Source organism: Notothenia rossii (genome assembly GCF_949606895.1).
Source record: "Notothenia rossii genome assembly, chromosome: 5".
In the NCBI taxonomy this organism is placed as follows: domain Eukaryota; kingdom Metazoa; phylum Chordata; class Actinopteri; order Perciformes; family Nototheniidae; genus Notothenia; species Notothenia rossii.
Window position 1 is genome coordinate 52,706,737 of NC_136903.1, and position 17,129 is coordinate 52,723,865.

At 40.1% G+C, this 17,129-nt stretch overlaps 1 protein-coding gene across 3 annotated transcripts in view; it reads left to right on the forward strand.

Annotated features, from left to right (window-relative positions):
* The window catches only part of LOC307039302 (copine-9-like), a 313,745-nt gene extending 296,616 nt beyond the window's left edge, over nt 1-17,129 (forward strand). For 2 of the 3 annotated variants that reach the window (XM_079681211.1, XM_079681212.1), the window contains 2 exons: nt 15,921-15,994; nt 16,782-17,129. In XM_079681211.1, the coding sequence (XP_079537337.1) occupies nt 15,921-15,994; nt 16,782-16,997 (290 nt within the window). In that variant the 3' untranslated portion in view covers nt 16,998-17,129. Of the gene's footprint in view, nt 1-6,874; nt 7,002-15,920; nt 15,995-16,781 lie in introns of all 3 variants that reach the window. The other variant, XM_079681213.1, reaches the window with a different exon arrangement.

Here is a 17,129-nt window from a genome sequence, read left to right on the forward strand (position 1 = left end):
CTCCAGGGATTTGACCTAATCAGTCAAACCGTTGACATGACATTTGCAGAATACAGCAGTTTACATTTCATTAGGTTTACACTGTATTAAGCTTTAGTACCATAATTTCCATCACAGTCAGAAACATAATATAAGAACAAGCAGCTGATGAGTGTCTGGATTTTCCAGCACAACAGTTTGAGTTTATAATAATGTAGAGTTTAGTCTGCCATACCTACAGCTATATAAAGAGAATAGAGAGAGAATGATTTGTTTGTCACGGATCTTGTTCCCTGCATTATTCCAAAATAAAATGGAAAAATGCTTTTTGTTGACATCCTGCAATGGTCAGCCTACTAAGATAAGTCATCACTGCTCCATTCTATCGTGTGTAGGATGCGGTCAAAAGTCAATGACTGTGGCAGTAAAATAAATATCAAAACAGATGGTGGAAGTGGAAGAGTGAAGAGATATAGAGAACATAATGGTCCATGTATGGAGATCATGTTTATACGTTTATATCCAATAACCAATTTAATCTGTGTAGAAACCGGATTTATACACCTGTAGAAATGGAAATGACAAGAGCAGAGCTGCCGTGTGTGACGCACCTTTAACTCTCTTCCTGTCAGCCAGTCCCTGCCCACTTTGCACAGTCTGTCACTCAGCAGAAATGCTTGATGTGAGCCTGATTCAGCCTCTCCGTTGCTTTAAAAGCTTCAAAAGTGCACATGTCACTCAGAATGTCGCTTGATTCTTTCTACCTTCACATATGTTTTAGGATACATTTGTGAAAATAAACGTTTAAATGTGTGTAAACCTAACCCTTTCATTAATCCCTGTCGGGAATTATCATTGTTCAATTGAGGAATAATAAACATCCAATTACAGCACCAGAAAGTGTTTGAACCTCAAATGAATGAAATGCTTGAAAACACCCAAGCATAGCAATAGTACATATTTTCATTAATATCACTTTATCATGCACTTCCTGCTACGCATGCGTGCGTGAAAGCCTTTTATCCTCTTCCTCTGTTTCATAGACCTCCATTAACCCTCTTATTCTGTTCAAATTATTGTAATTGACCCAAAATATTATTGGGGTTTCATAACCAATGCACAAATATAAATGTACTCACACAACCACTGACACATGTTGTCTTAATAACCGGCAATATAGATAACATTTATAATCAATGTTTGCTAATACTCTCTTCTAGATCATTTTCAACTAAATAATAGTCATTCATTCTTTGTGGTAAAGTAATCATGTATGTAACAAATCCACATCCATTATAATAAAGACTTAGTTTGCATGTGCATGCTAATTTAGGATAAATTGTAAAAGAAAACCAAACAGAAAATAAGATGATCAGAAACACCTTAAACCCAACTCAGATTTGTTTTGTCAGTGGCTATGATAATCATCTCTCCAAAACAAATCAAGCCCTGCCCTATAGATGAATGCAAAGATGAGGAGCCCAAAGTTAACAGGTAAACATGTATTGTCCATCTCATTTCACTCCTATCTTAAACACAAGTTTGATCCTATCCAGAATGATTCTCTGAGTTGATTCAGTAATCAACAGCTCAAAAGATGACTTGATGTCAAGAACAAGTGTCAGGGGTATTGTTGTGGCCCCTGGTACCATCTCTATTGTGAAAGCATCACCATGATCACACACACACACACACACACACACACACACACACACACACACACACACACACACACACACACACACACACACACACACACACACACACCCCGCACACGCATGCACGCAAGCACGCACGCACGCAAGCACGCAGGCACGCAAGCACGCACGCACGCACGCACACACGCACACACATACACACACACACACACACACACACACAAACACACACACACACAGCAGCTGTACCAGGGGCAAAACGCAACATTTTGCAAGAAAAAGCGTCTGAGGGCTTCTTAACATTTAACAAACTGTTAATGTGTCATACCCACTTAATGGAAAGAAATTCAGCTATCAGACAATATTAACAATTTTTAGCTAAACGAAACTCAAGGGTAATACCAAGCCTCTGAATTAGCACTAAGCGAAAAGATGCTAACCCACTTAGCACAGAACTCACGGTAGAAATATTTTATACTTCATCGGTTCTGCACAAACAAGATACATGTAGAAAAAAATATAAAGGGGAATTAGTCTGTTCCGTGAGAGCCAGTATGAGGGACCGGGATTCTGGGATTTGTAGTCTTTCTAGTTGCGTATTTTTCATAGTCTTATATTTCAACAGTTTTACGACAAACTGTGACTTTTTTGACATGGAAATGATTTTTTTAAGATTGACAAACATCATGTGTAATTTGTGGCACAATTCAAACGGGATCGAAAGATAATCTTTCTCTCCCCATTGACTTCAATACATAATCTTTCCGAAATAAGGTCCCATCATGGGTCAGTATATGGGCGGGACTTCGCCTCTCTATATTTTAGAAAGGCTCACTGTACTTAAAAAAAGTATGAAAGGCAGCGGATATGGCTAAAGCCTGACTCCTACTGGCGACTGGTTAAATGATCCCCTCTGTTTGATTTGGAGTAACTTTTGATCATATACCATAATAAGATACAAATATATATTGTTTGTCTTTATTACCTGCATATCTGACAGTGTTCCCACTAGCTGTACTCTGTGTTTATGGCTTATTTATATAAGCAAATGTGAGCTTTCTAATACGCTAAATCTATATGGCACAGTGAACAGATTGGTCCAGATGTATTATTTCAAATATCGTTCAAAAAAGTCCAATCTTTTGTCTTATTCTTCATGTTAGTTTTTTTCGATTTTTTTCAATCGTATTGTTTTACTTTAAATTGAGAATTGACTGAATTGTAATGGTCTTGTTGGTCTTGGAAACACATGGGCAAAACAATGTGCTGACGTGGATGAAACCAAACTGTCACTCTGATGCTGGTGTTTAAAAAATAATAATGTATTTATATGTTTTCATCAATATCAATCTGAATGTGACTCCATATCCTCTGCAAACATGGACTGAACACGCGCGCGTGTGTGTGTGTGTGTGTGTGTGTGTGTGTGTGTGTGTGTGTGTGTGTGTGTGTGTGTGTGTGTGTGTGTGTGTGTGTGTGTGTGTGTGTGTGTGTGTGTGTGTGTGTGTGTGTGTGTGTGTGTGTGTGTGTGTGTGTGTGTGTGTGTTGTTGGAGATTTGGTGGATATTATTTGTTGGAGATTAGGAGGATGTTTAAAACCAACCTCGTCTCCGCGTGTCGTTTGATAAGCTGGGTAAATTCGTACAAAGGAAGGGATTAAGAAACACCAGAATGCAAGTTAAACAATAATCTTGTTTTAATGATACAAAGCAACAATACAAATACAAAGGAATCACGAACCACTCTGCAGAGTACTCCGGGCTCAGGTTCTACCACCGTGTGAGACAGGTCTCAGGAACGGCCAGTCAAAAACAAGAGCGCGAACCAAAGGAAAACACAGGCTTTCATATTAAAAACACAGGAGGAGGTGTGTGCGTGCTTTCCCCCAGAGGTCATCTTATTGGGAGAGACCAACACATGGCCTGTCGCACCCAATCAGTGCGACACAGCAGAAGAAACCCGGACACAAAAAGTCTCTTTCAGTTTGACGAAGACCAGACACCTTTTGGTGTCTGGTACGAACCTGCTCTAAACAACATGTTTCCTTATCTTATTTCACATCTTGCAGCCATCACACACACATCCCCTTTATGGCCCTTTGTCCCTGTGTCCATCTTCCCGCCTCAGGTTACCACACACAAGTTAAAAGTATGTTTTAAGATATAGTTGTTATAGTTGGCTAAATATACGTAATACATGTAAATTACTTTCATATCAATAATAACGAGGAACACATTACCTATGCTCTTAAGCAGTATTAGAGATGCTTTTCAAATAGTCAAACTTCACACAGGCCCAATATAGAGAACACACTCATCTGTCCTGTTGTCTTTCCAGCCATTTGAGCTATTGTTCACATCTCTACTTCAAATAAAAGGTTTCACATTGCATATTTCCAGCTTCCTTTACACATACTGTTATTATTAATAAAAAGTAATTAACCACACACATCTATTGAAAACAAGTAGATTTCCCTGATAATTGACATGCTGAAAATCTTAAGAAGAATGTCCCCTCCCCCAGCTCTCTCGTCCCTGTCATAAAAGCTGCTTCCATTTCATATAGAGTAATAAAACATGTTTAAGCTAATTTCTCCACAATGTTTGTAGCCATTTAGTACCCACACATGAAAGAATAAAAACAGAGGTGTAGTTGAACAGTAATCACGCAGCACATATATTTACTGCAATGAAAACACACACATTTGCCCTAAGCATGTGTAACGCACCCTCTTCTTTTATGAGGGAAACATTCCAGAGTTTTGGAGCTATCCCCAAATTAGGATGTCCCCTGCTTGCATCCCTCTCTAAACACAAAGACTTCACCTCAATATATTGGGGAGGGAAAATATACTTTGTCCCTTCAAATTTAACACACATGAATATATATAAGGTGACATTAAAATGAATATACCAGATTTAACTTTCCTGCCATAACACGGTACTTTAATACTTCAAATAATTAAAATAATCCTTCAGTGTGTGTGTGTGTGTGTGTGTGTGTGTGTGTGTGTGTGTGTGTGTGTGTGTGTGTGTGTGTGTGTGTGTGTGTGTGTGTGTGTGTGTGTGTGTGACACTCGCATTTATTTTCAGTAGATACTAAGATACTGTGATCATCAGGAGCTCTGTGTCTCTGTGCCCCCCCCACACACATGCCAGGTTTACCCTCCTTTAGTCTCACGTTGATACACCTTCTGTCTCAATCTATTTCTCTTCCTCTCTTACATAAGCATGTCAAGTGATTTCTGTTCCTCTTATCCCTCCTCCTCCTCCTATTGCCTTTCTTCTCATATTTTCACCTATCTTCCTCCGTTCCTTTCTCTTCCTCTGTTGCCCTCCTCTTCCTGTCTCCCCCTGCCGCCCAGACCAACATCTGCCTGTGTGAGTCCATGCAGAGCCTCAGCAGTCTCCCATCAGCATCATTTCCTCTTCTTTCTCTTGAAACACAAATAAGAGAAGGGTCTCTCTTGGGACTGCCAGATTGTTTGTCACTTGCTCATTTTGCTTCATTTTGTTCTTAAAAACTATAAATAGAGAGATGCAGAACTCGGTAACATCTCCTTCCTTCCTGTGGCCTACATAGGCTCCAATGAGCTGGTGAGTGTCTCCTGCTGCGCTGCACAGGGACCAGCCCTCTGTCTGTGGTCTGCTCTGAGATTCTCTGAGGGTCTCTTGGGGTCTCTGAGGGTATCTGAGGGTCTCTGAGGGTCTCTGATGGTCTCTGAGGACCAGAGGAGGCTATCAGCAGCTGCCACTGTGTTCCCTCCGCTCTTCAAAGATATTTTGTTGAGGCTTGACTCGTAATTTTATCTATCGATCTAATTTATTTTGTTTTTTTTAATTGAGTGATTAAATCATCCAGCAGTGGCTCAGTCAGTAGGGGGCTTGGACTGTGAGCTGTAGAGTCGCCGATTCAATTCCCCGAACAGACCTAAATATGGAGTGTGTACTGGCACTTGGAGAGGTCCCAGTTCACCCCCTGGGCCCTGCCGTGGTGCCCTTGAGCAAGGCACCGGACACCACCCCACCAAAATCACAACAATCTACCATCAGCGAAACAGGTTACCTGACGTCTTCATACTGTCTATTTATTCTTTCTTTATACATTTTCTTAAACCTAAATATGTTCATACAGCCCTTAAAATCATAAAGAATTCCACAGTTTAGCCAGAGATACACATCTGCTTTAATGGCATACACAGTTGTTATGCTATACCACATTGCCCTTCACTGGATGTATAATGAGCTGCACTAAACTACATTTTAGCATTTAAAATACCTAGCCATTCTTTTGAGGTTATTTTGATAAAGTAACTAAAAACTAGGGCTGTCAGTCGATTAAAATAGTTAATCGCGATTAATCGCAAATTAATCACACATTTTTTATCTGTTCTAAATGTACCTTAGAGGAATATTTTTCAAGTTTTTAATACTCTTATCAACATATGAGTGGACAAATATGCTTTATGCAAATGTTTATTATCATTTGAACAATGACAAATATTCTCATGAATATTAAACACAACAACCTCTGAACATTTAAAATATCCGCCTCAATTCAACCTGGAACCTCTCTCATACAGTAATACAATACTGTGTGTGTGTGTGTGTGTGTGTGTGTGTGTGTGTGTGTGTGTGTGTGTGTGTGTGTGTGTGTGTGTGTGTGTGTGTGTGTGTGTGTGTGAGAGAGAGTGTGATGGATCGTTGGAGCTATGCAACTCAAGGCATATGCTCGGACGGAAGCTGCCTGGACGCTGCGATCATGTTGCGCGCACTATCCGAGCGGAGTGTGCTGACTTTACGTACAATGTCCCACTGTCTGGCTACCTGCATAAAGTCAAGTGCTCGGCGCAGTTGTCGGCGAAATGTCGCTCCTCTGTTTTCATTTAAACAGTTCCTTATATCCGTTAGCGCAGCTAACTAGCACCAGATGCTAACAACAACAATACACGTAAGGTCTCTCTTACCAAGCATCAGCTTGTAAATGGTATTTTAAACCCGATGCGCTCTGAAACTACGGGGCGGCCAAGGACAAAAAATACACATGCGTTAATCGCGTTAAAATAATTAGTGCCGTTAATTTGTTTTTGCGTTAACGCGTTATTAATGCGTTAACTTGACAGCCCAACTAAAAAGTAATATAAAAGTAGTGTAACTCATTACATTTCAGAAACAGTAATATTGTGATGTATCTTATTACTTAAAAAAGACAGTAATAAGTCATATACTGTATTGCAGAGAGAAGGGAGTCGGAGGCGGTACATCGAAGGTGCAAAGTTGGATTTATTGAGCAGCAGAAAAGCACATGCTGTCCGGTTGCAGTCCGGGAAGAGAAGGAGAGAAGAGAAAGGAGGGCACACAGGAGGTACACTAAACATGTGTGTCCGTGGGGAAACAATACCCCCAACCTGTAGTTCCATGAGTGAATTATGTTATAAATAAGTGATCACTACACAAGCCCCCCCAGAATTCAAACATGGCACAATCCTCGCTTCCGGGAGGAAGCACCACAGGGGCCGAGGAGGGTGGGGTTGCAGATGTACACAATTATTGATAGATGTCTTGTAATGCAATGTTGAGGAACCTGCGACTCAAGTTTTTCATTCATTGCATAACTACACCGTTTGTGTATATGATATGTCAATAAACCTTAGAAAATCTTGAAGTCTTGAAAGGGATGTGCAAAATAGTCATTATATACAGTCTTTAATGAACTAGAGAATAACAAGTAATTAATATACTTTATAGGGATCCTATTAATATCTAATCATAAAAATAATGAAATTCAATAACATGCTTTAACCACTAGGTGTCCCTTTATATCAGCTGTGCACCTTTATGGTGTAAATACAGCCTATCTACCAATTGGATCTAATATATAAAAGTCAGCCGAATTAGTGTTGATAATACAGGGAGACGTATTGTATGAAAATAAATGTAAGATGTTGTTTAATTGCCGATATATTTATGATCCACGTCACGTTTTCAGTGTTGGCGGCAGTTCCTCATTTTTGTCGAGAAGTCTTCTCATCAGGGCTCTATAAATAGAGAACTACGGCAGATATGTCATATTTAATGCAGCCGAACCATGTATTACAATGCCGTTATGTGATGACTTTCAAAGAGAAAAGCAAGCACACTCGGAATAAAGTATTATTTTATTTGAAAAAAATGTTTTCGGTCTGTTTCCGGTATTTCTTAATGACGATGTGATGTGAGATGTGAGACTGGAATTGCACAGGGGAAAATAACGTATATATGCCACAATTTTAGATGCGGATTTTGTTAAACGAATACGTTTGCGCTGTGGACCAGCACTATACATTGACGGGGAAGGGGGTAGCAATAAAGATAAGATAACACCATTAAACAGTTACACAACATAACAGAATTAATATCAGCAGTGTCCCTAGCAATCACCTTGGTAACAATGAAAACGTTGTATGGACACAATTTCCTGAAGTAATCTTCGTAATAACTAGCAAACTAAAGATCATGTACATCCACTGCACACATAATCTGAAATAACAACTCATATTTCTCGCATCAAATGACATCAAAACGCATTTTAATGGCCAAACTAACTTTAAAATAGGCATTTTCCACCGAGAATAAAACGAAGTTCGGCCATGTTTTTTTTTTCTGCAGTGAGAAATTTGAAGATCACGTGACAGACGCCAGCCATTGGAATGGATGGTGAAAAAAAACATAGGGATCCTACAATTTCAGAGGCGTTTTTGTAGAAATACTACGTCCTACGTTGTGGACCAACGTAGTTATTACACGTTTTTTTGTGAGACTGGGTTGGGTGTTCGGTTTGTTTGTTTCCCTATAAAACAGCTGCGGGCTATTTGAATATTTTGAAATTCTACTCACAGCAAATATTGCTATATATGATTAATTTTGATTAATTAATCACAAAGCATGTAATTAATTTGATTAATATTTGTAATCACTTGACAGCACTAGTTTTAACTTCAGAGTAGGAGCAACATAGAAGGAAATTTAACTTTAAGCGTCTGTTTGCGCTTTAACATGTGACACATTGCGTGTGTGTGTGTGTGTGTAGAGGTGGGTGTGTGTGGGTGTGGGTGTGTGTCGAGGTGTGTGTGGTTAAAATGTAGCAGCTTGCAGTCACTCTTTAGCTGTTCTAAAGATGCGTAAAAGGCACAGCTCTTTGCGCGCTGGTGCTGCAGAGGCTGCTGAGTTAAATGTCCCGCTGCCTTCTGGAGTGACCGCAGGCTGCTACTTTTTAACCACACACCCCTGGCCGGAATGTCCTTAAAATTAAGTTTGAGTTCGAAATATATCTCAAACAATGCATGCACTGTCATTTCGTTGATACACCTTCTACAAAAGTTGGGCCCCCCCAACACAAATAGTCACGTAATGGTCCTAGTTAACATCTATTAAAATACATCTATATGAACGTGAGCATTCCTTTCAAAAAAATCAAAGTCTGACAGGAGAGGACTCTCCTCCACCGAGTTGTTGAAAAAGCTCATTATATCCGTTTGCGTAGCTCGCTAGCACCAGAAGATGACAACAACGATCTCCGGTACCGGTGCGCAGGGGCGCCGTAAGGGGGTGAAAAGTTAGGATGATTCTAAGGGCCCGTGACTGACAGGGGCTCCAAAAAATGTTAGAACATTAAGAAAAAATGTTTAAGTAACCTTTCATCAATCATCAATAATTAACATTAATATGACGTCATATTGATGATGTACTCACTAAACTTATAATTCATTTAACTTATTTTCTTCCAAAAGTTAATTATCCAAAGAATCGAACACCCCCCTCTATTTACATGTAATGGTTTGGTCCTGCCTCCAAACGCTGTGCAGCACCAACGGCCCTTTCTAGCAGAAAGACTAGTGAGAGCATGAGAGGGATGCTAGTACTTACGTGTGTACGATGTCTCAACGACTAACAAAGTCAGGCTTTCAAGAAAGAAAAGAAAAGAGAGGAAGACAAGAGAGAGGGACTAAAGGGCGACAGTATGTCACCCAGTTTTTCAAAAAAAAGGTGGAAAGAGGTGGTGGAAATGAGTCTGTTAGTAAATAATAATAATTGTAATGTTTTGCTGACATTAAAGGTGGGGTAGGTAAGTATGAGAAACCGGCTCGAGATACACTTGTTGTTATATTCCATGGAATGCTCTTAACATCACGATAGCAATGAATATCTTAAGTGCTTTGACAAAGAATCCATAAAAAATGTCATCTGTGGAAGCCGTGGCGCTGTAAAAAGCACGACCAATCATTCTAGCCGGCCCAGCTAAAATAACTGGATGGTCTACCTGCCTGTCAGCCGTGCACAAACTTATCTCGTGCCCTCATTGGTCATGTGCGCGTTCGTGTGTGTTGGAGGAGGGGCTCTGTAAGGAAGTGGCAGATTTTTTCCGGTTGTGTATTTTAGCGCACTCGAGCTGGTTTCTCCAAAATTACCTACCCCACCTTTAATTACTATTAATATCTTCACAGAAAATTCAGAGGTTTTTCATTTCACTCCTCTTTTAGCTGACATTTAATAAATGCATGTACATTTTCAGCAGCCATTCATACTAAATCAGTTGTCCCTCCCCCTGGTGCCAGGACCAACATATCCATCTTTAGGCTCCGCAGCCCTGAACCCCCATAAGGCTGTGCAGTCTTGCCATGCTGTCCGTTGAAAGCCAGTTAGCTAGAAAGCTGGAATTCAAGGACTTGATCAGTGACTTTGCCTGTAAGAAGGCTAGGCGCTGGGCTCTTGGTGAGTAAGGCTGTGCCAGGGCTCGTAATAACTGTTAAAGAGCAACTTCCAGGTTAAAGACACCTGTGAATAAATGTGTAGGAAAATTATGAATACACTATATTTTCAAAAAAATATACACAAATATACACTACAGTGACATCTGGCGTCGTTTTTTGTAAGAAATGTTCACTTCCGCATAAAAAAGCCTCGGCACGTGACCTCCCGTGTGTGACGTAACATGGGGGAAACGAGGGGGAGAGCGGCCGGTTTAACGTATTAATAAACATGGATCCCAATGCTAGTTTCGACACAGAAGACACAGAAGAAGTTGAACATGAACATTCGAATGCATATGACGGACCACAACCTTATAATTATGAGCCTGCTTGGCGTCCAAGAGACCAGGAGCAGCCAAGGATTAGAAGAAATAACGGCCATCGGAGAAATTGAGCTGTGGTGTGAGGAGAACCAGTGGAGAACTGGGCAGCTATCTTGGTGAGTGACCGGCGTTAGCTACAGAATGTTAGCTAACGTCACATCACAACATTGTGAAGTTAGCTATCATATATCAGGCTATAACTAACGTAGCATTGATAATATAGTAGCGTTACTGGCAGGACTGGTGATACTGATCCATGACAGAAACTAATGCGCAAGTATCAGCCGTATCTCTCGTTACCTAATGCAACACCACACTACGGTGCTGTGTACCGGAGGGGAGACGCGAGATACGGCTGATACTTGACGATCTTGCGGAGAAAGGTTGTGGAGCCTCCGTTGATATGCCGTTGTAAATGGCTTGATGGAAAGCAGGTGTGTAGTCGGGGAGGGTGCACAGCTGATTGCAGCAGGTGAGTGGAGGTTGAGCCGGGAGCCAGGAGTGACAGCCACCACGCCCACACAAACAACACAGGCAGGGGCAAACAAACAAACACAAAGGAGACGGCTGGAGCAGTACAGCCACCACCAGGGCCGTATCCAGGATTTCCTAAATACCGAGGTCCAAATATGTTAGGGGGGTTCAGGGGACACCCCCCGAGATTTTTGGGATTTTCATGATCTAGTTGGGTGCTTTTTAAGTCCTGTGGGGGGGTCACACATTGGATAATATATTGATATCAAACCATGTCAGTGGGCTGACAATGTCAGCATCAATTATTTTTCAAAGTATAATGCATAAGAATCAGTTGATTGTTACTATTAATGATCTGGACAAAAAGAAGAGGCTAAAATGATCACAAAACATTGTCAACATTCATTTCCCATGTCTCTCTCCTTTCCATAACCTGCCCCCTCTCTTCCATCTTCTTTAGTCTCTATGTCTCCTTCCTGTTCATTACTCTCTCTGTCCTCTTCTCTTTCTCTTTGTTCAATCTCTCCCTCGTTGTTGACTTTTTGCTCCTCCTCACTTGTTGCTCCTGCCAGTGAATTAAAAGCAATTCAGCAATTTAGTTCATTTCACTTGTTTGCATTCCTTTTGTCCTTTAAATCTGTTTTGGTTTGATTCTCAAAAGAGAACAAAGATGTAAGCAAATTGTGTTTTATACAATTGTATGTTATTATGACATCATAACTGCAATATATGTAGGCCTATGTTGTTTTACAATTATGCCTATTGTAAATTAAGACTATTGTTATAGATCTATATATATATATATATAGATAGATAGATAGATAGATAGATGGATGGGGTTATTAAGCCTACATTATTTTTGTGTGACTGTACCTGCAGTTCCTCCCTGACTTCCATCACTTTCTCTCTCTCTCTCTCTCTCTCTCTCTCTCTCTCTCTCTCTCTCTCTCTCTCTCTCTCTCTCTCTCTCTCTCTCTCTCTCTCTGCCTGTTCTGTCTCTTCCTTACCAAAGCTGAGCTTCGACTGACGAAGTCTTTTCATTATTTCTGAGTCAGTGTAAAAAGAAAACAATACAATGTTATATCTCCATTGTTTTACTCAAATTGAAATGAAAGAAAAGCATTACAACGTTTGTTAAAAGGTAATCCTTCTGACATTGGATGAATGTAATTAACTTTAGCTCTCTATCTAGTTTATTCACGCAATTTAAACCAAAGTATAGCCTATAGCTGCAGTATAAGTTAGTGTGCATGTTGTCGGACGTCCACTGACTAACGTAGAGCGTTCACACAGGATCTGCTGATCATATGATGTCCTGATGAACAGAAACACAAGCAGCCCGCTGGACTCAGATCTCTAGATACCTCATCATCACTCCTTCGCTGCTCCGGTACAAGTCCGGGCTGCGGTGGTTTGTTGATACATGTCGTTTTCTTCTGTTTGCTCTAATCGAGGCTACGTAGTTATGCAGCGCCCCCATCGGCAGTAAATGGTAGTACTACAAAGGACCCCGTTTAGTGCAATTATTTCACAAGTTTTGTATACACAACTCGAAAAATATTACCGAGGTCCGGACATCGGGGACCACAATGGTAGATACGGCCATGGCCACCACAGCGTTACCTAATGCAACTCCACACTACGTCTTACGGTGCCGTGTACCGGAGGGGAGAGAGAGAGAGCAGCGAAGGGTTGGAGAGAGAAGTAATACGGTTTCCTGATAAAGCTGTGGAGAGTATGTGCTGCAGGGAGGTGGATGCACAACGCACCCAGGAACGAACGCTAGCTCCGGTCCTTTTTATTGTGAGGGAAACTGTGGACTCGATGTCCTGACAGGCTGGTATTTGTGCAACCTGCACAAACACAATACTGCACCATGATTACAAATGGTGAAATACAATGTAAAACTACCGAAAAATACCAGCTCACTAAAACACAACCGCTCAACTCAACGCAACTACTAACTATACCTGCAGTCAGAGAGCCGAGATGTTTACCCTTTGTGATGTAATATGACGCGTTTGACGTATGACCTTAAAAAAAAGCCGTTTTTAAGAGCAGAGCTCTAAATTGCTCCTTTCCCTCTGAATTCCTGCCCTTATGTCTCGTAAAACATATCAAATCCTACATTCACTTTTTTAATTGTAATTTTCAAGCAAGTTTAAGCATAAATGTAGAAAAAAAAAAACCTGCAAGATGCTCTTTAAAGGGCAAGGCTATGGTAACGATATTGGATCACTACACACAAGATGCATGATGAGAAAAAGACTGAGAACAGCTAATAGACTCTGATTTAGCACCACAATCAGGCCTTTTCATTTCCATTTCCGTTTTGTTGTCCGTTTACACTTTAATACCCGCTTATTTTGTAGTTGGTATGTATATTTAATTAAAAGATCTGCTGCTTATGTTATTATATCATTTTATACATTATAATATTGGTGTTAATGTTCGCTTTATTTTAATTTAAGAGGTCATGTATATTTAAGTTATATTTATTATGATTTTTAAATGTTCCATTCAAAAATGTTATTAAAAAGGCATGTACACCATAAAAGATGACAATTGAGGTCTATTGTCAGGAATGTTAGTGTTATATAAAATAGTGAATTCTACTGCAGCAGAATGTTGCACGTCTTCACAGTGTTATATTTTCACCGCTGAGTGTCAGTAAATATTGTTTAGTTAGTATTGGACTACAAGATAGATGCAAGCCTGTACAGGTAGAGTTATTTAAAGCATAAATGGGTGGGTTGGGTTCTGGAGGTGTGGTTACAGCATTGTGCTTGGTTGGCGTGGCCTGGTCCTGGTGGTGGGGCCCAATGTGATATCTTTTCATGGGGCCCGAAATCCCTGGCGGCACCCCTGCCGGTGCGCTCTCTCTCGCGCGCTCTCTCGCGCACAAAATGGCTTGTTCCACACACACACAGAGCCAAGCTCTGTATGTGTTTTTTCATTCTGTGGAACAAGCCATTTTGTGCTAGATTATTATCTTGTATTATTATAACAAGATGATAATAATACAGGTAATAATAATAATAATAATAAGGACCGGAGATGGCATCTCTCTTTTTTAGATTGATGTATTTGAATGCACAATCCTTGTTCCTGAAGACAAATGTTGATAATGCAGATCATTTCTATTCTCTACTCCTTCCTAAAGGGACGCATGGAATTTTTATAAGTTTACTCCTTTGGCAACTCACCCGTGATAAGACAAAAGCATTGGCTCTGAAGTCAGCGTGTGCATGCCAACAAAGAAAACGTAGTGTCAGTCTAAAAGCAGTGGAGAGTTACTTCACTTATTGTTCGGAGGATTCGCAAAGAGGAAATAAATTCATCAATAAATCATGTGTTTGTTGTGGCCAAGGCTCTCCTCTGAGACGTAATTAACTGTGTTTAGGCTACACCAGGAAGGGAAAGTAGTCCAGATTAAAACAATGGAGGGCTCTGTGTACTGACAGGAGATCTGCATGCTGCTCACACACGGGCTAAAAGAGTAATACAAGAAAATACCAAATGAATGGACAGAGCTAGAATCAATCAAAGAAGCCTCCCATCTTGCTTGTGATTTGTTATTCATACAAAGGCATTACTTTACAATATAGTAAGTAGTAGTTTAATCCTTCAGTTTAACATCAGGATTGAGTGATCTGCATATGAACATTGCAATATTCAATCAGACTTTTAAATGCTTTTTAAATATATTTTAGTGTGGTATGTGTGACACTTTGGTACTTATAATATACATATAGCGACAGCAGGAAACAAACAAAGTCGCTGAGAGGCTGAGGCCGGGCCTGTTTGATATTGTGTGACACGCTACAAAAATTACTTGCTGAGATCAAAAACTCTGTTGAAAAATAATGTAGTTTAATGAAATCTGGGATGATCAACTTATTTTCCTTGGACATATACATTGTTATAGTAATCAAAGCAATCATTAAACTTGCGGTCAACAAAAAGTAAAACGACCCTGGCCATTTCTCAATGTCGAGTAAAGCTGCTCCAGAGCCACTATTTCAAGAATACTACATTATCGAGTGGCGCCGAAGGACTGTTTAAATGCCCAGCATACTTGTGCTACCAAGCAAGCCTCCTCAACATTGAGAAACGGCCCCTGTGTCACCCTCTCTTCCACACACACCTCACACAGGTGAACAGGATTATAATGAGTGCCGCCCATATCCAGGATGTGACCCAAGCCAACCAATCAATAGTGATCAAACAAATATCTTATATTAAAACAAAACGCATTACTATACACGTTTCATGGCTCCTACAATACATATACATATATATGTGTAATTTGTTCAGTAAAGCAAATGCAGGGTGTTTGGTGTAGTGTTTATGGCTTGCAAATGTGATAATTAATTAATTAATTGAGTAACAACACTCTACTTTGGCTATCAAAACTGAAAGTTTAAGTTTAAATGACGGTAATATAACGTTTAGCAGGTCCATTGTCTAATCAGAGAGAGAATATGGTAGCACAGTTTAATATTATAGTCTCATAATCCACAAAGTTGACTTGGTGAACAGTGGCTGATTTACTTCAGAGACAATACACATAAACAGGTTCTTTATAAATTAAATGTGTATTTACTACTAAGAATATATAGAATACTGAATAACACAAGTATGACATGAATACTGTGAATGAATGAATAGCAGTGAAATGCTCTGTGTTGTCTGCAGCGATGGAGGAGCTGGATGGAGACGAGGTGAGAGTGTCCTCCAGGGGGCGCTCCGCTGAGAGAGACATCGTCCAGGTGAGTCCACATGCACCCTGACCTAAGACAGGCCCTTATTACAGATGTTAGCACAGCTGCATAAAGAAGCCTCTGATCCGACCCAGCTCATGGTCACACAAAAAGACACTTTGAGTTTAAAGCTAAATATTTGTATTATTAATTATTTTGTATTTTTTGGTCAAAAAGTAGAATAAAATAATAAATATTGTTGGTGAAAAACACACATTTAAGAAATGTAAATCGTTCAGTCAGTCAGTCTTTCCATCAAACTGCTCTCATCCTTTCTCAGGCATCCGCAGCCAAACCCTTTTATGTACAATTCATCATTAATGTCCTAATAGCTGATACACTGTATATGTTTGTAATATACACGTTATATATTGTAGGACAATATACAAATGTTTACTTTATCCTCTAATGTTTATATAAATGTTTTGATTTTATTACATTTAAGTGTATCTTTTATTGAACATTTTACTCAAACTTCTTATTTTTCTTTAAAATAGATTTGTTTTATTTCATATTTTTATTACAAACTCACTTTACCTTCTTGTGTTTGTATACATATTATCTTAATGCAACTTTCTTTACAGGCTGGTTTTTTTATAATGTATTCATATTTATATTTCCCTTCCTCCCCAGTATCAATCTGAATGTGACTCCATATCCTCTGCAAACATGACCCCATATAATCTTTAGTATAACATTTATATAATATTATTTTCCCTATATTTTTACCCAGCTTTTTGTTTAATTTCATTCTAAAATGGTCACCTGTCAATCAACCAGTGTCCCTTCTCTCCAGTTTGTCCCTTTCCGGGACTACATGGACCGCTCGGGGAACTCGGTCCTGAGCATGGCCCGGCTGGCTAAAGACGTCCTGGCAGAGATCCCCGAGCAACTGCTGTCCTTCATGAAGAGCCGGGGGCTGGAGCCCCGGCCCCCATTGCCCGCCGCCTCAAACCCACCCTCCATGTCCACCAGCACCCCCGCCCCCAAGCAGAGCAAAGCGCACGCCTGAGAGCCAGCAGACTCACAGGTTGTGTGTGTGTGTGTGTGTGTGTGTGTGTGTGTGTGTGTGTGTGTGTGTGTGTGTGTGTGTGTGTGTGTGTGTGTGTGTGTGTGTGTGTGTGTGTGTGTGTGTGTGTGTGTG